This window comes from Excalfactoria chinensis, chromosome 10 (assembly GCF_039878825.1).
Source record: "Excalfactoria chinensis isolate bCotChi1 chromosome 10, bCotChi1.hap2, whole genome shotgun sequence".
In the NCBI taxonomy this organism is placed as follows: domain Eukaryota; kingdom Metazoa; phylum Chordata; class Aves; order Galliformes; family Phasianidae; genus Excalfactoria; species Excalfactoria chinensis.
In genome coordinates, this window is record NC_092834.1 from 8,242,335 (window position 1) to 8,264,593 (window position 22,259).

The 22,259-nt window shown below is 45.1% G+C and overlaps 1 protein-coding gene and 1 long non-coding RNA gene across 2 annotated transcripts; both read right to left on the reverse strand.

Moving 5' to 3' along the window:
- Window positions 1-4,149: 4,149 nt before the first annotated feature.
- On the reverse strand, window positions 4,150-8,683 carry LOC140256559 (uncharacterized). The gene is made up of 3 exons (XR_011904809.1): window positions 8,606-8,683; window positions 6,172-6,293; window positions 4,150-4,327 (listed from the first exon to the last, which is right to left on the reverse strand). It is a non-coding gene; the product is annotated as an uncharacterized lncRNA (long non-coding RNA).
- Window positions 8,684-13,316: 4,633 nt separating this feature from the next.
- MEX3B (mex-3 RNA binding family member B) lies at window positions 13,317-19,028 on the reverse strand. Its single transcript, XM_072345393.1, has 2 exons — window positions 18,199-19,028; window positions 13,317-17,442 (listed from the first exon to the last, which is right to left on the reverse strand). The coding sequence occupies exons 1-2, from the start codon at window positions 18,455-18,457 to the stop codon at window positions 16,022-16,024; spliced, it is 1,680 nt and encodes a 559-aa protein (XP_072201494.1). The 5' UTR covers window positions 18,458-19,028; the 3' UTR covers window positions 13,317-16,021.
- Window positions 19,029-22,259: the final 3,231 nt, after the last annotated feature.

The window sequence follows — 22,259 nt, forward strand, 5'->3', positions numbered from 1 at the left end:
CTGCTGTTTCCTGAGATCGGTTCAGATCAGCAAGTTGTCATTCAGAGTCAAATTCTGAAAGCCTCACTTTGCCAACTGGACACTCACAGATAGGCAGAAAAGCTCCACTGGAGCACAGTACTACTCAGCAGATGGGTGGAAGAAACAATGTTTTCTACATGACTCAGCTATTATCCAAAGATTACTAGATTCTTCCAGGAGAAAAAGACAATTTGCAAGCCAATACCACCTTGTACTATGAAAACACATGGCCTAGTCCCACTCTAGCAATTCCCTACACTGCAGCTTTCTCTTGTGATGTGAAGATGATGAAAGTATGAGAAAGCAGACACCTGAAAGGCTCCCCAGGTTTCAGATAACCAGGAAAGTGACTGATACCTCTAAAGAGTTGCCTTCTTTCCAATGACTTCCCCTCTTCCTTTATAGCTTTGAGCTTTATAGCTTTGCCCTTTATAGCTTTGCCATGTGACAAAACAGAAGGATGGGTAATCCTTCCCATAAGGAACTACAAAGTGAAACTTCTCTTGCAGTTACTACTCAAAAAGAAGGCAGGAAGGAGGGAAGGAAAGAAAGAAGAAGGAAAGAAAGGAAATGAGGGAGAGAGGAAAAAGGAAGGAGCAAACAACTTTTGTGTCAAATATTTTTTAACAAACCTCCATTTGGAATAGTTTGATCAAATCTGCAGTAACAGATCACAACGCCAGCTATTCAGAGTTATTTCCATCTGTAACAAATTGAGCAGCATGGAAAGTGTGTTAGAAAAAATTCTAGAATAACAGCTTTCCACATGATCTTCACCAGACTGTGCTACAACAGTAGGTGACTACAGTAGCTCATGCTCTCCTTCCAACCCTGACTGACACAGCACTGAAGGCAGAAACCATAGAGAAACCTGTCATCATTGTCACTCTTGGGAGGTTTTATAGTCTTGCGCCAATATTTCTGGTTTCTTCATTTGTTCTGCATTGTCTTTAAGTACACCTGATGTGGATCCCAGGTTTGAAGTGAGTGACAGACTGCAGTCAAACTAGGCCTTCAGTGGACCAGACCCTGGAGAGGCATCACTCGAGTGAAAGCAAATGATACTAATGAAAACAGTGAGGGGTCAACTCTCCAGCTCTGTAAGAAGCATGCCAACCTCTTCCTACCAGGCCCTGTCCACAGATGTTTGTGTGACCACCTCTTTCCCTCTTGCATTTGATTTACATGGGTCATTTGGTTGTCTTATTATCATGTGCATTTTGAGGAGGAAGAAACCCTTTAAGCCTCACTTCAGATCCATAGATTTCTGACACTGAGTAGGGACAGAGATGGCTGGAGGAAGTCTTTAAAGCCAATGGGGGAAATCAGCAGCAATTTTAACAGTTGCCTCCAGGGAATGCAGCCAGCTTTAACACAGACTCTGATATTAACCTACTATTTCAGGCCAGCTCATTCTCCTCTTGTTTGTTGTGCAGAAAACATCTGCAGTTCTCCTTTCAGAATTAACTTGCATACTGTTATGCAAGAAAAAGAACCCCAAACCAATCTCTTGCCCACAACTAGGTTGAAAGTACTATTTGAGGCTCTCCACATATAGCCACAATCAGTCCACACCTCTCACATGCATTTACGGTACCTGCCAGGCTGCCACTGAACTCCTGCTCTGCTCAGACAGGGACTCTCACAATCCTACACACTGGAAAACAGAATCTGAGGGAGCTGTGGTGGTTTTTATGGTATTACACAATGTTGTGACCACTGGATGGAACAAACTGAGCTGATGCAAATTCACTTTGAATTCACAAATTTGTTTTAAAATGTCTGATGGGGTAACTTTGTAATGGAAGACTTTATGCCAGATCAGCTTCTAACCCTGTCTGGCTCACTGTCAGCATCCTCCCACTGCAAGCATAAAGTTAATCTGAAAACATAAAGTTGCATAAACTTTGCATCATTCATCCTAGCTAATTTGACAGAAGTGTGATTGTGCAGCGCCTCTTGATTCAGATCAAATTTATATTATCAGCTGAAAACCTGCATTGTGAACAGCCCCTTATTAATGATCACAGCATTTGTAAAAATGCACCTTTGCCATGCCCCGGTGCTGGCTCACATCCATACCCTCAAAACCAAAAGCAAACTTTCTGCGCTGAAAAGCGAAAAACAAAAACAAATTAAATTTACAGCATGAAAATTTCCTATTTTTGCACTAGAGCACTGGCTAAACTGATAGGAAATTTCTCCAATAACAAGCAGCTTTCTGAGGGCAGTGCTAGTGGCTTTCCTGCAGTCACCAGATTGCAGTGATTTCTCTGTAAAGTCTTTTCCCTATCTCTACCAAACACTTGGTTTTCCCTCTGTACTGCTTTCTCAGCATACCAGCATTTTTGCCTATTTTGCTATGTCTCTTACATTTGTGCTTCTAAAGGAAGCCTACCCCTTTCCTATTTAAATCTAGACTCTTTCCAGACTGGTTTCTACTAGTAGGGTTTTCCTCAAAATTAAACTATTTGAATTCAGAAGGTTTAGCAGCATTTGTACATAAGTACTAGCAGATGATCTGGGAGATGGCAAATGCTCCTTTTCCTGAAATACACACTGTACTGTGTTACTGGAACTTCTTGATTCAAAACCTTTGTTCCACCTCTCTGTCTTCCCTGTCTTTCACTTCTCACATTACACGTACAACTGCTCAACATGCTCAGGTAACTGCTTGCCTTAAGGAAGCTCCATAGACAGTGGTTATCTGTGTCTTGGCCTTCTCTCTCTGGTGTTACCCATCACTTCCCATTGAACTCCCTAATTTCTGTTGTTTAAATAGCATAGCAAAGGCAGCAAAGTCTCTCTAACAATGCCTTTTGTCCTGCACACACTCTGAGGGCTAGAGCAGTATGCTGTTTACATCTTCAGTCTTAAACAAGAACATTTTAGAAGGTTATATAGTGGGCTGCAACTCAGAACAAGTTTCTCTGAGCTGGCTCTTTAAATCTTCTCCATCTCACTCAGTCAAGATTAGCACTAACACCTTGCAGGGTAACACAACCCAAAGCAAAACTGTCACATCCAACCACCCTTTTACTCTTGGGCAGCCCTAATGGGAAACAGCTGTTTCCAAAGCTCCACCTCAATATGCAAAACAAGTCAAGCTCACTCTTCCTTCTCTAGGAGATATTTGCAGGCACATCATCCCCTCCTTCTAGAATTTATCCTGGAACAAGGGTAGGAACACAGCCCATGTATCTCCCACCTGAAAGAACACAGATTGAGTAGCTGTGTAAAATGCAAGTCCTTGCACAGACTGCGGCTTGAGCTTGAAGAGCAACCTCCTCTCTATTGATTTTTACTTCTCCCATTTCCCAAGGCAATCAGCTACAGCAGCCAGAACCCTAAAGTCCAATAGGTCCTATCTTCATGTTATTTTGCATTTCTTTCACAAAAACCAAAAACTTTATTTAAGAGGATCATAAGTAGCAAAAGGAAAAATTGAGGCAGGTGTATAAATGCAACAGCTGAGAATATACCAGTTCTTGTAAACATTGCCACAGCAATGAGAAAAGTAAGGTTACCAAGTCAGGTCTGCAAGTTGAAATATAGCAAAACTTTTCAATAAGTCAATGAAGGTGAAAAACAGGGCCTGGAGTCTTCAGCTTTAGAAGCTTTAATTTAGAGAAGCAGAAAAGAACATCCAGAAAAAAAAAATAGCCACAAACAAAATTGATTGTCCTGTACCATTACCATAACTTTCCATACTGATACCAAAGAATAACAACAAAAAAAAACAGCACCAATATAAAGGAGACCTGGCAGGGCCTACTCAAAAGAAGAGATGCTGGGAGACAGCTTGGTTACTAAAACAAAATCTCACATCTACCAGCAAAACCAAAGCCAGATTCAGAGCAAGCAGGGGGAAAATGATACAAAAAATAACCTAAGTAGTGATGAATCACAGTGCAGGGAGACAAAAAGGATCTGGAGGAGCTCCTTCAAAGGGTACAAATGCACTCTCTAGCTCTTGATACCGCACGCAGAACCTTTGCAACAGGAAAAGCATGTCTCTGACTGGTGACAACACACATTCGCAAAGCTACCGGTTACAGAGAACATATCAGCTCTGCAAAAACTTACGTATGAGACTGCAGAGGTAAAGAAGCATTTACTTGCCTGGTAGGAAGCAAACATACACAACATTGAAGTCCTGAGTTCAGTGAGGTCAGGAACAAAGCTCACGTTGACTCAGGCAGCTGAGGATTCACCAGGACTTTTAAAACGCTTCTGTGCATCAGGTCAAATCCTTACCACTTCTTCACATCTCCTCTGATGCAGCTTGTCTGTAAACTACCACGACCTAAGAGGTTAAAGGTAGGAGAGAGCTCAGATTAGAAAGAACAGAAGCTTTATACATGACTGTCTGCTAAATAGAAGTGTTACCTGTTAAAAGTTTAAAAAAAAAAAAAAAAAAAAGTGTTAGCAACAGCTACATCATAGGAATAGCAATGCAACATGATAGCATATATAAAGCCAATAAACAGAGTCTGATAGTAAATAGTATTAAAAATAACACAATAACTCAACTTTTCCATAACCCAGCATGCAATGTATGTTCATCTTGCACAAACTGCTGTTCAATTTTTAAAACATATAGAAAAGCTTCTCCAAAGGCTTTTTAAGACCTATAAAAAAGCATCTCTCTCAGATGTTGGTATGCTGTAGCTGCTGCTGACACCAGAAAAGCAATCTTAGAGCAGTGGGTATATCTTCTCCTATGACGCTGTGTAGCTATTCAGCTACAAGAATTCAGTTTTATGGGATTCAATCAGCTCTAACAAGAAGAAATAGTAACACATTACACAAAGTTCTGATCAACTAACAAATCAAAATGCTGTTTCACTGCATCGCTCTAGCTGCCATCACTCTAGCCACTGTATTCCTATTGTCACTGTATTTATGTCCTTGTACAGAGAAATTATTGGTGAATGCCAGGGATGAGCCACGCTCGCTAATTTCACGACATCTTCACACTTCTATGCAGAATTGTAAGCATATTTTAATCTAAGTTAACTTATCTTCCCAGCACCCTAAGACAGCATGCCAAGTTATTTCCTAGTTCAGTCAGTGAGATGCAGTGATTTACTCACATCACATGGCACAACTGCAAGCCCAACTCTAACTCTGTCCCCTGTGCATCCCACAAGACCATAACAAATGTTTTTGCCCAGTATGATGTTCTTAGAAATGTTAGAAATGCCTGAAGGATAATTTTTTTGGCTCAGTTACCCCATCAGTTCATTCAAACACTTTGAGTTGTCTGCTCCTCCAAGAACGGCTGACCCATATGTCGGAAGTGGACAAAATGGTGCCCTTCAACACACCGAGGAAATGCCACACATCTCAGTATGCCTGATTTCTTGACACTACTGAAGTGAGACATTTTTGTCATAGAGAGCACTGTGGCATCCCTGGTCAAAGATGCAGTGCAAGCCATGGAGCTAAGGTGGACAGATTCAACCATCATTTACAACAGCGTGGAGCTAGAAATTACTAGTCAGAATTCTCACCAGTGAAAATTTGCTGTGCTTTCAGAGATTCTCTGAGGACACTGACTAAACAGGTCTGCTTTTCTCTCAAATACACAGTCTTCAGATATGAGCAATTACAGTCATGCTTTAAGACTCTGAATCATGTAAAAACACATGGCTCAGCAAGAGGAGAGGTGATACTGGGAGCAGAGGAGATTGCAAAGGGTATCTTTAGTTTAAGCTGATCTCAAAACTACAGGAAATGCGGTAATTTCAGGGAAACAGCTGTTAACAATTGGCAAGACACAGGCTATCTACAATTCTACTGCAGCAAGAACACCACCCCTCTGACCACAGCAGAAAGGGTGGGTGTTTTTAACTTTTTCACAGGCCTGGAAGACTCCTCTAGATGATTTTACCAGGACTGGGACAGCAGTACTAGAGCCATACCCTGCAGGGTCCAGGAGATGTAGACCAACTGCAGAGAGCTGTGCTGCAGTAACTCCTGCTCTGCAGAACCAAGCTAGCAGCTGCCAGATGTGCTCAGGTTGCAACAAAGAGGTGCAGTGGAAAGCTGTGTCCCCTCATAGCAGAGCAACAGATCTGGTCTCGATGGACCAAGGACAGGGATCACTGGTGTGGCTTTGACTCTAATACCTGACACAGAGCTTACCTCAAAGTCAGGCAGTGACTGGGAAAGGGCAAACTCTGGTAATTCCCACAAAAGATCTTCACTCTTTAACAAGCTGAGCAAAGACTTGGTTTTCCTTCCTCTCAGCTTCTGGATGGAGCATGCTAGAAATGAAAAAGTACACTATGAAGTTGAAATATAACCTGATGCATTTTGGGCTGACAAAAGTTCCAGGCAAGTCAACAGTAATGATACACCAAACCCTTAAACTTGGCTATGATTTTCTCATGTGAAAAGAGGTTAGATTTTTTTCCCCCCTTTTCAAATTGTAAAGTAAAGGATATTCACTCATATTACTGTTGATTTAGGGGGTGCTTACTAAATCAGTACGGATCACAGGATGGAAAGATAACTGTGTTATCACTATAATTAAGAGTTCTACTGTAAAGATAACAGACATTCAGTATTAACCTGTCAGTTGAAAACTGGCCTTTGCAATTTGGGGCTTGGAATCAAGACATTTTCCTTCTGGAAAGAAAAGAGAATAAATGGCGTTTTGGTACTTTCACATCTTTTTTTGCTCCCTACTTAGAAAAGTAACAACCAGCATCTTAAAAAACTAATTTCAACAGCATTTAGCCTTGAATATACACCAGAGGTAGTTGATACTTTAAAAGATGGAAAACTTTTAAAAAGGCAATAATGCGTAAAGAGAAATGCATACAAGGAAAGAGGATCTTAAACAATACTAAAAATAAATGTAGCTTAAAAAGATCCCTTAAAAACAGCTGTTGACGTTAGAGATTTAATTAAAATGTAATTAGTTATACGTTCTCCTTTGAAATGAACAAGCATATTACAGCTTTCATCTACAATGAATTCCCTTTTACATTCATACCTTGCTTTCGCCTGTAAAAAAAGAAAAAGGCAAGGTTTTACAGGAAGTGCTATAAAGATAGGATAGTTCTACCTAAAATTTTACAATCAAAGAAAACATAAAATGAGGTTTTTTTACATACTGATACAACACCATCTTCATTGTGCATGCAGTGCTCGTGAGATACTTCACAAGTGTTCCTAAATGCACAGAATAATAGAAGAAAAGATAAAGACAAATGGATGAGGGATGGTGCTCTCCATAAATTAGCACTTTAATGTCTGGAGAAGGATTCTGCAATAGGTCACTGAAAACTAAATCAATCTGACTCCTCACATGTCATGTACCTGAAAGAGAAATGCAGCACCAGCACTCACCTCACACAGATCTGTACAGGCATCATGCAGCCAATGGCTTTCCCTGTGGATAACACTCTGTGAAAGAACACTGACCTGGTTTCCTATGGAAACTACTTGGAGTCTTTCAGTCCCACTATGGAGCTGCAACCTCAGTCATTACAGTCAAACTCCACATTAGACACTCATGCAGCAGTAGACATCCCATAGCTGCCAAGGGCCACTCAATGAGACACTGTCTGACTTAAAAGTAATATAATTAGGCTTATGGGAATGACACCAGTGGATGGTGAATTAAGCATATCTTAACTTTGCACAGACCTTTCTTTGCCTATTTGACTACCAGTCAGCTGGGGAAGAAGCAAAGTCTGCTATTAGCAACAGATAAGTTTGCTGCAAAGCCACAGAGATTATAAAAGTGGCTTTTGACATGAAAAAACACAGCTGGAGAAAAAAGTGCAGCCTCATAACAGACACACGCTCATAGGGGGACTTCACTTCTAATTGCATTTTTATTTTTACAGAGTGGGTGAACCTAGATCCTAGAAATCAGCTCTTTAGTAAGATATGTTGTGTTCCTATGGTGGTCCGATATTGACCCAACACCCATTGTAATAGCCAATACCAAAACACTTTTGAGGTAGCAGTAAGCAGGATGCACATAAAGCTTACAGCTGGGTAAGAAGTGTGACATTCCTCTCATTAGCAGCACTGTGTATTTGTGGATGCACTCTCTCTTCACAAGGCTGACTTTTTGCAGAGCCAAGGAAGAGCTTTCCAAGAACCATGTGACTTCAAAGACTGAGGACATTTTCTGCTGAAGTGGGTTTTTTAATTCAAATTAGTCATAGAAAGTGACGTTTTTGTGGCCTGAAAACACATTCATCTGCGTCAAACATGAAGTAGTTTCATAATTGCATGTGATTGAAACATGTTTTTTTAAAGAAATGACATAAGGAAAAAGAAACCAGAGTGTCTGTGGGGGTTTAAACCTCTCTCTTGCACTTGTGCAACAACCACAAAGAATTGCATAAAAAAAATCATCTAACTAACATTTTCAACAACAAGTGTCATTTAAAAATGAGAAAAATGAGTGTAATAGACCTCTGGAAAACAACACAAGCACCAACTGAATTACCTTTGTAACAACCAGAAAGGTCAATGTGGTGGAAGGGTGATACAGAAGCGCAGTAGCAAAAGGACTAGCATGAATGGAACAGTGTTACAAAGCAAAAGCACTCACCCATTTCTGAAGATCTTGGCTCACAGGGAAAACTTCACAAGAACTTCCACCAAGAGATCCTTCCCCAGTGGCAGTGAGCCCTTCAATGCAGCCTAAGAGAGCCAGGCTGCCCCTTTCTAGTCCCACAGCTGAATTGCCTTCACCTGTGCTCCCAGGGCAGACCGGGTCCTTTCCCCAGGTGCTCCATCAGTGGTTCAAGCCATGACTCAACAGTTACCACACAACCTGATCATCAACTGCAATTTCAACATCAGGAAAAACTGAGCATGGATTCCATATTATTTAATTAAAACAAGGCTCATGCAAATTCCACTGTTTCCAGCTATTTTTGCCATTGTAAAATATGTTGCCTAAGACCTGCACAGCTGTAGCCATATCATTATGCAAACAGCATCACAGGCTAGAGTGGTAAGAATAGATCTTATTAGCCTTATAAATTAGGAACAATTTCACAACATCAATCCCCTTCCAGTTCTTTATGAAGAAATCATTCCTCTTTTTCTCCTCCATGCAGGAAAAGCTCTACTCAGTAAGAATACTGAATAAGAATACTGCATAGGCAGGGATTACTACATCAGTGCTGCATGCTTTTGTACAACGCTATTTTCACATCTATTTTCAAGCATCAGTGATGTCATACCAGTGAGACAAGAAAATTTCTACTCAAGTTGCCTTTCCATAGGTACAGCAAAGACTATCAGGCCTATATGTGTGGCACTGCAATCCCATTTATTTCCCTTTGTTCAGCCTCCCCACACCTGTAAAAGCTGTGGAAAGAAGAAGGATTGCACTTCCTTACACTCCATTGTCCCATTAACGCATTAAAAACAGAAAATTGAAAACAAACAAACCACAGCTTTCAAATATAATCCAGTTCTATGTTTGTTTGCTCCAGACCAATATGATTACCACATGCTAGCTACTGTTAACTGATTAATTAGGAACTATCAGTAATAATATTTTGTACTTACATTAGGATTTCCACCTCAGGATATTTCAATAATGTCAATTAATTAATTTTCACAATGCTGCCTTTAAGTAGGTGTCATTAGTTCCTTCGCAGATGGAAATACTGAAGCATATAAAAGGTGAAATTAATTAGCTGAGATGATACAATGACTCTGCAGCAGCACTGAAGATCCTGAAAAACACTGCTCCTTTTCTGACTCTAAATGTGGTATGATTTACTCACCCTTTGCAGCTAAACAGTGGAAATGGCTTCCAAATGTGTCACAGAAACTTTTGTGACTCTATCAAAAACGCTATTTCTAGGTCGTGATCTTGCTGATATTTTCTTTTGACTAAAATAATTTCTACTTTTTAGTACAACCATCCAAATATAAAGAGCATCAAAACCAAATAAAACCTTCCTCTAGATCTATAACAAACTGGAGCGCTGCTACTGCTTTATCAGGTTTAAATTAAGGCTCTTTTGCAGAGTGTGGAAGTGAATAAAACATAAAGACAAAGGACAAAACAAGGGAAGGCAGACTATTCAGCCATTCATGACAATCAAATATACAAGGCAATCGCCATTCACGCTAATGAAAAGTGGGCCAGCAAATTCTACCTCATATGAAAGGCAGAAGAGCTCTTATACATGAGAGAGAGGAAAAAGCACTTGCTATATTTTACCTCTGTCACAAGTGGAATATCGAAAACCTCTTCTTGCCCCCCATTTACAGCTAGTGAGGCCATTTCTCAGTGCAATCTTTTATAAAAGTCTGCAGATTCCTGGAGACAGCTAATCAATCACGTTTGTACTGGTGAAGGTATATGGTGCATTTAGTACAGATGTATTTAATTGACTGATTTTATTGCTTTTCACCAATAATCTACTTATTAGTAGAGGGTGATAACTAATTATAATAGAAACAGCAAGAATTTCCCTAAGAAACAAAAACAGGCACAAAAAAACCCCACAACGATAATAGGGAGACAAATTAACTGTGAGCCTTTGATAAGATTCTGTACATATAGAAGCCATTTTTTGCCACAGTTCCACTTACAGGGTGATCAAATTCTGATCAAATGGCACTTCTAGTGGTTCCACAGGGAACAAATCTCTTTGTTCCACTCTCTGGAATACAGTCCAGAATGGATGGAGGCAACTTCTGGTGCCATGGCCCCACCTGATGCTGCATAAGGTCACAGATATGACACTGTACTCACAATATTGTACATGTATCTGTCTTTAAGCCTATGTCATAGAGTTGCCGCTGAAACACATGTATGGGTAGCGTTAAAGAATAGTCTATGTATCAAAAGCCTAAATGTTTTTGATGCAACTTCATCACTATATGACACATGATGCTGGAATGCAATTCCCTAAAACTAAGCCAGAAAAAGCTCTTTACATTTTAATCAAACATAGGAATTAGATGTAATCCAATTATTTTACATATCCAACTGTGAAATCTCATTTAAATCCTTAATATTAAGTAATAAAACTACAATAAAACTTTTTCTATTATTTTTTTTTCCAATGAGTTTCCATTAACATTAACATACTGAAAAAGGAAAAACTTCTTACTCCATATTTTTCTGGTGGATTTCAAGCTGCCATCAATGTACATAGGCAGATATTGAACACATGGTCATATACATGTATGTATGTGTGTATACACAGAGAAGAAAGAAAGGGAACATAGCAGGTATGAGTGTCTTCTCACATCACTCACCATTGGATAGAGTGCTAATCTACCTGCAAACCCAACCCCTGAGACATTTGCCAGGTGGACAATTATAAAAAGGTAAATCAGAAATTCAAACGCTTATACAGCCTAAAACAGCCTTTAACCACATTGGATTTAAAGTACTCTTTGTTCTTTAATTCAATTATCTCTGCTAGAAAGACAATGAGTACAGGAAACACAAATAAACAGAGGCAGGGTGAATAATTGCTTTCTGCTATTTCTAGATTGATTAAATGCAATACGCACCAGCATCCTCTCCAGTGGCAGAATTCCCATTCCCTTCACTGACAGCAATGCTGTCATTTCAATTTCTAGACTGGCAAGGCAAGGAAAATGGAGGAGGGGGGGGAAAAAAGGAAAGAAGAAAAAAAAGAGGGGTGAGGAGGGTAGGAGAGAGCAGTAAGAAACATCAAACAAAAAGCGATCTAATGAAAGTACCTGACTGAACTAGATTCTTACTGCTAACTTTAAAGTTTGCTTCTAAGTGTTATTTCCATTAATTTGCCTATCTATCTATATCTATCTATCATCTATCTATCTATCTATCTATCTATCTATCTATCTATCTATCTATCTATCTATCTATCTATCTATCTTTCTCTCTAAAGAGTACGTTTAGATCAAATTGATCATTATGATTTATTTGGCAACAAGATAACATATTAGAAAGACCTTTCTCCTAAGTAAATGGCTCCAGCTTTGATGTCTGATTGTTATGCAAATTCTGCGGAGTACCAGAGACATAATTAAGATCAGGCTTTTGTATATGATAATTCTCACAACTGAAAACATATCCTTTTTTACAATAATGATGTGTTTTTGTACTGGAAACCAAACCCAAGCATTTGTGAGGACGGGAGAGCAGTGGGTGCCTCTTGCACCCTGCACCCTCCCATGGTTGCCTGGAGCCTGCAGGGGTGAAGCCCCCAGCCCAGCTTTCATCAACCAACACACAAACTCTTAGAAAACAAAGTGATCTTTGTTCTGGAAGACAAACATTGACCGTATACATATATGTATTTCACAGCACTCAATTAGAAACTGAACTTTGCCCCTTTCTCAGGCTTTGAAATCCTCCTGCGCCAAACACGGGCCCGTGTTCTCCGGTTGTGTGGGCACTCCTCACACACACCATATGGCCCCAGACCCTCAGATGAATTCCGCACTGATTTATGGCCCCTGCAATCTGAGGCACTGACCTGCAGTGTAAATCTGGCCAGGGATGTGCACTGAGGAGCAGCACACGTGTGTAGCCTGTGTGCTCCTCCCATGCTGGCTCTGCTGAGGGGCACCGGTCACCATCGGCAAAAGACAATGGATTTTACACTCTGTGTGGCATGGAAGGAACAAGATGAAGGCAATGGACACAGCACCTCAGAAAGGCCCTCAGAAATGCTGATAGTGGAGGAGCTGCAGGTGGGCAATGTTACTGCCTGGCAGCCCCTGTTGAGGGCAGGACATGAGGTGCCGGCTGGCTCATCAGACACCAAAGCGTGAGCAAAGCAGACCAGTCCCTCTGCAGGTGAATCAACTGCTGACAAGGAATGAGCACTGGCAGTTGTTGTAAGGCACCACAGGAGTCCCAGCAGGCCATCTTCCCTCCTCGGAACAACACACACAGCAAACAGGAGCAGCACAGCCCAGTGGTACCGGGAGGCAGAAAAGAGAGATGGGGGCATGGGTGGAGAGGTCACTGGCTCTGTTTTAGTCACAGTTTAGTGGTGAAAATAACAAGTCCTGCAGGACAAGCACAGGCAATGAGGCTGGTGGCAGTTACAGAAGCAGGGAGCCGCATCGCCCAGATCAGGGCCTCACTGCCCACCCCACAGGGGCTGCTCCTTAGGGGCACTGCTGCTGCCACTAATGAACGCCATTAAGTCGTCCAGATCCATACATTAAAGGGAACAAAAAGGAGAAGAATTTAGTTTTCGCTCTTTGTTCACGCTTTTTACCTTCTGGTGCCATCGGTCCTGATTAAACAAAGTGATCACATCCACTTTTTTATTTATAGCCATTTTCACAACCTTTCCCAGACGCCAGCGCAAGATGCTTACACTGAAACAAGAAACGGATTGACACGTGTTGAGCACAATTCCTAAACGTTCATCGTTAAGAATATACACACTTGGACTTAAACTTCCTGACCCCTTTAAAGTAAGAGATTTCGTGAAGGTCTTTCAATAGCCGTGCCACTTCTGCATTAAGCACAACATCTCTGCCACTCTCTGGACTCCTTTCTACAGCACCGGTTCTTTTTGTTCACCATTCAAATGACAAGCTTCCCCGAGACAAACGCGACACTTCAGTGAGGAATTTTAACTCTGTAACTCAGACGATGCCACAATCGCAGCTAAATGAAAGAAGCAAAAATCAAATCAAATCAAACAAAGAGATCCCATCATCCCCTGCCGCACCCTCCCTCCTCCCCTTCCCACCCAACAAGCAGCTCTGGATTCCATAAAAGAGATCAGAGCGGAGCAGCTCTGGCAATACACACTGCTAAGCACGAAGTAAAACACACGAGATATGCTACATACACAGTTTGGGTTTGTTTTGTTGTTTTCGCTCGCCTGCTGCAAAGTGCACCGGCACGTTCAAAAACAAACATTTAAAATGATCTGCAGCTACCTTTCTGAGATCTGCTCTAACACGCTTCACCCAGCAAGTTCTCTTACACACGTTGACTACGTTCAGCACCAAAATACTGCAGTGTTTGCCTGGTGGGTTTGTTGACACGTTAGTCAGAAAGCTTCTGTACTTCCTTTGCCCCTATACGAGTGCGGGCACCATCAAAAGCAAACAAACTTTACACAGCAATAAATTTTTTATTCAAATAAGCTTGTCAGCACCAATTATCTGAACCACAGCTGCCAAATACCAAGAAGCAATTTCAAGAACTCAGGGAAGACACAAAAGCCCTTGTTCTGCTCTAGGAAATGCTCAGACTGGGATGAGATTCTGAAACCCTGTGGAAAGACGGAGCAGGACCGGCCGCGTTCAGCCCTCTATCAGCACAGTGCAACAAAGGACACACCCCTGTTCTGTGCTTTGAGATGACAAAGCCGAGAAGCTGCAAGCTTTTCTTTCTTACATATACTCTATTTGCTAAAATGTAGCAACACGCATGAAACCGAGTTATTTTTTCACGACCAAGAAACAGCATTTTAACACGTGGAATAACCTCAGGGATACGCCATATATATATATATATATACATATATGAAATGAAACCTTCTTAAAAACACGTATTACAGCATTATCACAGGAAGGACCACCCTGGAAGCCTTCACAAGCCGAAGAGTCCCAGCAACACCAACATGACACAGTTCACACTCAAGTGATACAAGCGGGGAAGGAAGAATATCCAGCAGAACCTCTGAGCGCATCAAATCAAATCACCACACGGCGAACTTTTGGGTTGGTTTGGTTGGTTGGTTGTTTTTTTTTTTTCTGTAATATTTTATTTATATAGAAATACTTAAAAAAACATGAAGTAGCACCATTACTTAAGTTTTACTTTTATTATGTAGAACTTTAAATGTCAGAAAAATAAAACTCTTGATACAATTTCAAATCTTGTCTCAGCAAATATAATATTAGTATTTGACCATGAGGTTAAAGGCCCTTTATCATAAAATAAAATATACTTTGTTTTTTAAACTTTGCTCAGTAAAGTACATTTAAGCTCAAGTAACGTCACCTACATATACATAAACAAGTGGTAAACAAATGTATTAAAATAGAAATACTAAAACTATAGTGGTGCAACAGAATTTTTTTTTGTAATTTCCACTGAATTCTATTTATACAAATGTTAGAAAGCTTCAACAGTTCCTTTTGACATATGTTTATACATTTCCATTTCCGTAATAATATAGAATAAAATATGCTTTATATCACTGAATAGAAAATATGCTGGGTGAAGCAGATTTAAAAGATTTTCTTTTGTTTTTTTTTTTTTGTTTTTTTTCTTTGTTCTGAACCTATAAAATCTCCATCCCAACAGAATACTGTTCAAAGCATTACACATCATATGGTTTGTAATTCCGTTCACAACTGTGTGATATTAAAATAATACAGTGTTCTTTGCCATAAGGCCATACTAAAATAAAAAAGATTTAACCCAGCTACAAAAAAGTTCACTGAACTTAAATTAAAATACTTGTAAACATCTTTGCAATATGAAATATAATTTTTCAAGTCAAAAAAGAATAAAATACTTCAATCTGTATTAATGCAATTTATCTTTAAAACCTTTAAACGTTTTCATATATATAAGAGATATGTTACAGTTTGTTTCTTTTTTTTTTTTTTTTTTTTCCTTTTTTTTCCTTTTTTTCACTTGGATAAAGCTGCAGTTATCGTGGTTTTCACAGGAACTTCTTGCCCTTTCAAGAACATTCAGAAAAGTCTCCACCCATAGATTTAATTGTTTTTTTGCAATACGCATCCTAGGAACTACCAGCACTAAGAGTCCACACACCATTGGCATCATCACCGTAAGCATCTCCTACTTTCGGGATTTTTTGTTTTTCCAACAGTTTTTGTTCTTTTTTTTTTCTTCTTTTTGTCTTTTTTTTTTTTTTTTTTTTTTAAAAAAAAAAGGAAGATTTGGAAGCTTCGTATTAAAGTACAGTGTAAAAACTAGCCTAGCACTAGAATGGAGTCGCCCCTTATTATGTATAGCATGCACCACACAGCACCCAGCCGGCCGCCGGGCTCAGGAGAAGATGCGGATGGCCTGGGTGACGGCGCTGTGGCACACCGGGCACTGCGGCTCCGTCTTCTCGCAGATGCGGTTGGCACACTCCATGCAGAAGAGGTTGTGGCCGCAGGGCACCAGCGCCGCGATCACCTCGCTCTCAAAGCACACCGAGCAGTCGCGGCTGCCCTTCCGCCGCACGCCCGACGATGAGCAGGACGAGCTGGACGATGAGCTGGATGAGGAAGAGGAGGAGGCTGATGAATCGGAGGGCAGACCTGGCAGATGGCCGCCCAGCCCGTTGGCATACAGCGGGTAGGAGGCGGCCAGCAGCCGCCCACCCGGGTCGCTGCGCACCCGGCGTGCCAGCGGGTGCTCGGGCCCCACCGCCGCCGCGCTGCCGTGCAGGGGCGGGGAGAGCCGCGCCGGGGGCGGAGCGCTGCCGCCCCGCCTCGGGCCGCTCACCAGCAGCGCCAGGTTGGCATTGGCGGGCGCAGCGCCCGGGAAGGCGGCGGCGGCGGGTGAGGGTGCGGGCGAGGGCGGTGCGGCTGCAGGGCCGCGCTCGAACTGCGGCCAGAGGAGGGCAGCCCCGGGCGGCGGGGCGGGTGCCAGGTCGAAGCCAGGTGGCGAGTCGAAGGGCAGCTCGGAGCAGCAGTCCGGGGAGGAGAGCACATCCCCACCACCCCCGCCGTAGACGTAGCCGTTGGCACTGTTGTTGTTGTTGTTGCCGTTGTGGGTGAAGCTGAGTGCCGGGCTCGGGGGGCTGTAGTCGGCCAGGCGGGCCCCGCTGCCCCCCGTGCCGCCCCCGAAGTAGGAGTCGGTGGAAGCGCTGCCCAGTGAGCTGGAGCTGTCGTTGCGGTAGTTGCAGAAGGGCTTGCGGCCCGGGGTGGGCGTGATGCTGGGCGGCGTGGGCTTGCTCCACAGGCTGCCCGTGCCATTCAGCTCGAAGCCAACATCCGTGCCGTTGGCGTGGAAGTCGTTCTCGTCCGTCAGCTCGATGATGCCGCCGGTTCGCATGGCGATGTGCGCCTCGATCTCCTCCCGTGCCCGATCCACGTTCTCAGGCATGCCCGTCACCTCGAAGACTGGCTCCTTGTCCCGGCTGGGAGTCACAATGTAGGTGTGCGTCTGCTGCTGGATGCGCTTGATTGTGGCCCCCTTGGGCCCTACGACCAAGCCCACCACACGATAAGGCACCCGCACCTGGATGGTGGTTTGGCCGGGCAGGTTGGGGGGGCCGGGGACGGTGCCGTTCAGAGCCGTGTTCTTGTTCCGCGAGGCTCGGATCATGGAGAAGTGCTCGGCTGCCGAGATGATCTCCCTGCGGGCCATGGCCACATCTTCCTTTCTGCCCGTCACAACAAAGAGCGGCTCCTCCCCGCGCACCGGGGTCTTGATGTAGGTGTTGGTCTTCGCCCGCAGAGCTTTGATTTTACAACCTGGAAACGAGATGCGGGAGACGGAAGGAGAAGGGGAGGGGAAGGAAAAAGCGTGGGGGAGAACCGGTTACAACCCATTCTTTGGGTGCAGCTGAGGTTGGGGGGGGGCGGGGGGGGGGGAGGGGGAAACACACCCACCCGCAGCGCGCTGCCCCTGCCCGGGGCGATGCTGGCACCGCGTCCGGGAGCGATGTGCAACGCGACGGCAGCCACAGCCCTGGCACGCGCCCAGCGGCACCGCGGGCGGCAGCGGCACAGCTGCGGGCACTGCCCGGGAGCTGCCAGAGCGCAGCCCCGAGAGCGGCGGCAACAAAGGGCAGCGTGCAGGGAGGCGGCACGGCCGGCAAGATGAAATGCAGTGCGATGCAATGCGATGCGATGCAATGCGAGCAGCCCCGCACAAAGCCGCTGCTCAGCCCGCGTTCCTGCTAAGCGCTTTCCTTTCGGAAAAAAAAAAATAAAATCGGTTCTGAGGAAGGTGAAGAGCAGCAGCGGCCGCACCGAGCGAGCCGCGCTCCCCTATGCGGATGCTTTATTGCACTCCCATTGTTCCACTTCCCCGCTCCGTTCCCCTTCCTTAAAAATAACCCACGGTTTCCAACTTCGGGGGACGAAATCCGCGCCGGGGCTCCCTTTTGTCCTCGCTCTCTTTAGCAAAACCCAACTCGTGCGGCCAGATTTCGCGTCCTGCCCCCATCTATCCTTTCCCGGCGCATCCCGGCGCCCGGCCGCGCTCTTTGTACGCCGCTCACCCACCTTGCCTGCCCACGATCTCCGCGACGTGCTCCGAGCTGGGCACCGGCACGCACTCCGTCATGTTCACGCTCTTTTTCCGAGGCTCGCTGTCGTAAATGGAGCCCGCCTCGTCGTTGTCCAGCCCTAGCAGGGAGAGCTGGTCCAGGGCGATCTGCAGAGCTCGCTGGTCATCCAGGGTCTCTCCCCCTCCGCCTCCTCCTCCTCCGCCGCCGCCGCCGCTGCCGTTCCGCTCCATGTCGGCGAAGAGCGAGCTGGGCATGGTCCGCGCCGCGCTGCAGCCGCCGCCTGCGCCGGGCTGGGGCGCGGGGCTCCGACACAAAGGCAGCCCGAGGCCAGCGGGAGCGCGGGGCGGGGGGCGGGCGGCTGCCGCAGCCGGCGGGCGGTCGCCTTTCGCTGGGATATTTTGTATCTTTCTTTTTTTGTTGTTGTTGTTTTTCCTCCTCGCTCCGTGCAATCCGGTTTATAAGATGGTTTCGGGACCCCCCCCACCGCACGGCTCCCCCCTCGAGGCTTTTTTTTTTTTCTTTTTTTTTTTTTTTCCTTTTTTTTTTTTTTTTCCCCTTTTTCTCTTTTTTTTTTTTTTTTTTTTTTTTTTTTTTGGCTGGGGGTGGGGTGGGGGGGCGGGCAGCGGATAAGCGAGAGGAGCTCCGATCGCTTCCCCCCCTCGAGTTCCTCGCCGGCCACAATGCCAGGCGATGGCAGCGTTTCTTTAAGGAGCCCCTCCCAGGCTCCACTCCACTCACTCAGCGTTTTTTCCTCCTCTCCCCTCCTCTGTCTGAGGCACCGCCGCAGCCAGACGGCCCGGGAGAGGCGGAGGCAGCGGGCGGAGGGCGGGGGCGCGCCGGGCGCCGGCCGCTGTCAGCCCCGCGCCGCCGCCGTCGCCGCGCGCTGCCATTGGCCGCGGGCTGCGGAGGGGGGAGGGGGGGAGCGCGAGGAGGGGCGGCGCCGGGCCCGCGCCGCTCTTTGTTGTCGCGCGGAACAATGCCGGGCCGCGGCCCGCCCCGCAGCAGCCAGGCCTGCCTCGGCAGCGCGCTGATCGCGGCCGGTTTATTCCATCCTTTCCCCCCCCACCCCCTTTTTTTTTTTCCTACGGAGGGGGTGTGTCGGTGCGGCGCTTTGTCTCCGCGTTCAGGAGCGCTGCACGAACGGCCGCTCGGGAAGGAGGCAGCGCCCCGGCCACACCGCCGCCACAGCGCCGCTACATTGCGCCTGCGCGCCCCTCCCCCCTGCCATGCGCACTGCGGGCCCGGCCCGGCGCCCTCAGCGGAGCGGGGTTCGAGGGAACCGAGGCGCCGTGTGGGGGGGCGTGGCGGCCTCGAGCCCCGCTTCGCTGCTCCGCCGGGCTTTGCTGCGGCCCTCAGCGGGCCGTACAGCGGTATCCCCGCCGCCCTCCTCGCTGGCCGACCCGGTGTCACAGCTTGGAGTGGCAAACGCTGCGCCCGGCCCCGCAGCTTCCAAAGAGGGAGAAGGAGGCAGCAGGCAGAGCTGCTCCGGCGCAATGTCACCAGCGCCTTCAGGCGCCAGACAACAAAGCGCGCTGCCTCCCGCCGGGCCTTGCACAGCCACACCTCCTGCTCCCGCTGTCCCCAGGCAGGCAGAGCTGCTCTTTCTGCAGGTTCCCTGCCACAAAAGCCTTCCTGTGCGCTGCTGGAGGGATATTGCGGCCACTGCCCTCATAAAAACACCGCCCTCACGTGCTATATTCCAGGTTTTCTCCACATACCCACCGCTAAAGAGCCCGCGTTCTCTGCGCCCTTGCCAGCTACCAGGGGCAGAACTCTTCCTCCAGAGAAACCAAACGCCAATTGTTTTATAGTATCCAGGTGGACGGGGACAGCAGTTTACAAGTCGGGCAGCTGCCCCGCAAACAGCTAACGAGGTGCAGGTACTCGTTTACATGCACTGTTTATTGCCAACGACTGCCACTTCCTCAGGATGTTTGCATGCTTTGTAACAAAGCCCCAGCGGATTGTTTTCCATCAAGGGCATTTACTCTGGGGGTGTCCTTTCCCAAGTGCTGAGCTCGTCCCCTCAGCTGAGGAAATTCTGTAGTTTCATACTTTAAAGGTTTCTTACTTTGCACACTTACACTCCCTGCAGCGACGGTGTCTGTGAGGAAGAATGATCTATTAGAAAGGCTCAAGGAGCCTGAGACATGTTACTATTTCTGAGCACTGAACATCTTTTTAAAACAAAAAGCAGATGGACATAACCTTCAACGGCAGTAGAGATAATGCTCCTTATTATTAAATAAAAATGATAACTCTGGAGTCCTTTTAACTCCAGGAACCCGGAATCTGACAGAAAATATCTGTACCCATTTAGCAGACAGAGCAGGATAGGACAGAGGTGAGGGGACTCTACCCTTGAGACAAAGGCACTTCAATATAAAGGATTACTCTTGTTGACGTCTGAACACCAAAATGCAGTGATATGAGCAGACCGGTTGGGACGTACTTGGATTTTACCCGTTCCTTGTTTTGTTTTGTTCTCCTTCTCCCCCGCTTCCCCTCACATCTAAACCTGTGGCTGTGTTTCTGTCCCAGCTCCCCACACGTCCACACTCGGACTGATGAGCAAAAGGAAAACAAGTTACCCTCACATTTATTTTCCTCACCAAAGAAAATGTCATTCTCAAGCAAGATCCGTACAGATTTAGCTTTGTATTTTAATGTTAAGCTGGAAGATCTAATTTAAAATATCTAAAATGAAATTTAGCCCCTTCTATAGAAGAAGCTTTCCTGGTAAGGAAGAAGCAGACTAGGAGTGCGCTGGTGTTTTAAGGCTCCTAGGAACCCTGTGGAATTGTCCAACATCTTGAGGGCTATTGCTTTTCTTCCTAACCCTTTATGAAAACATCTGAGAGCAAACTATATGGAATAAGAACAACAGCACGGTTTAATGCTGCTGTGCATTAAAACATGCATGCTCCAAGTGCATGCCGCCCTGGGATCAATCTATAGGCACACTAGCATGCTTAGGTGGCAACAAGCAGTGCGCACAAGGCTCACGTGAATGAATACTCTGCAGGAATATTTCCTCAGAAGAACTTGATCAGATCTAAATTAAAGAGTATCTGTGTCTATAATCCTTTTCATCCCATACAACCTTGAACAATATGCAGAATTACAGTCAAGTCCATCTCTGGGGGAGAGACCGACCAGCTACCAATTAACAGCAAGTTAACAAAAGCAGGAAGGGAGGATATATTACAGGCAAATACAGGACTTATTGCAGGAGGAGTGTAATTCTCAGTCCTTTAAGTTTCTCTCTTTTATCATTTCCCATTTGTGACAGAGGTAATAAAACTTCCTTCCTCCAACCTTTATTTAATTAAAGTGTAAGGTCTTTGGGGCAATGAGCTTACTGTGTGTATGCACAGCTCCGAGCATGAAGAGGTCGTGAATTAATCCCAGGCCTTTAGATGTTACTCTAAATACAAAGCATTAACAATAATAATAGGATGTGATTTTCATTTAGAATAGACGGGATCTGCATTTTTGATGCATCTCCACAAAGAATAAATCACATGCACCTCAGGAATGACTAAATTAAGGGACAACGAAAGAGGCACTTTTATACCAGAGAGTCACCACTATATTCTATCCCACAGCCCTACCCTGAAGGACACTACTGCATACTGTTACACCACTAACTGTGAAGTTCTTATTTACCATAATCTTGCAAAATAAGGTCCTAAATCCCACAGGCCAGATTATCACTCAGATTAGGAGTAGAGGTTTTTGTTTTTTCCCCAGGGTGGTGCACACCATTGCTGTGATAACGCACCCAAATTAAACTCTTGCCTCTGCAATAAGTAGCAATTAGCAATCTGCAGACAACCGACACTTCTTTTCCTGTAATACTTAATAATACAGAAGCCAGATTTCCTATTGAATCCCATATTAACCTACATTCAGTAGCCATTAAATCTCAGAGCGCCGTGTCAGAATTTGTCATCTTTGATGATACCAGCTCAGCCCCTTCACACTGCTAGGCGAGATGTTTACAAACAATCAGTCTCAAAGAATACTGCGGTTGTGAAGTGCTGCTAGTTGCTA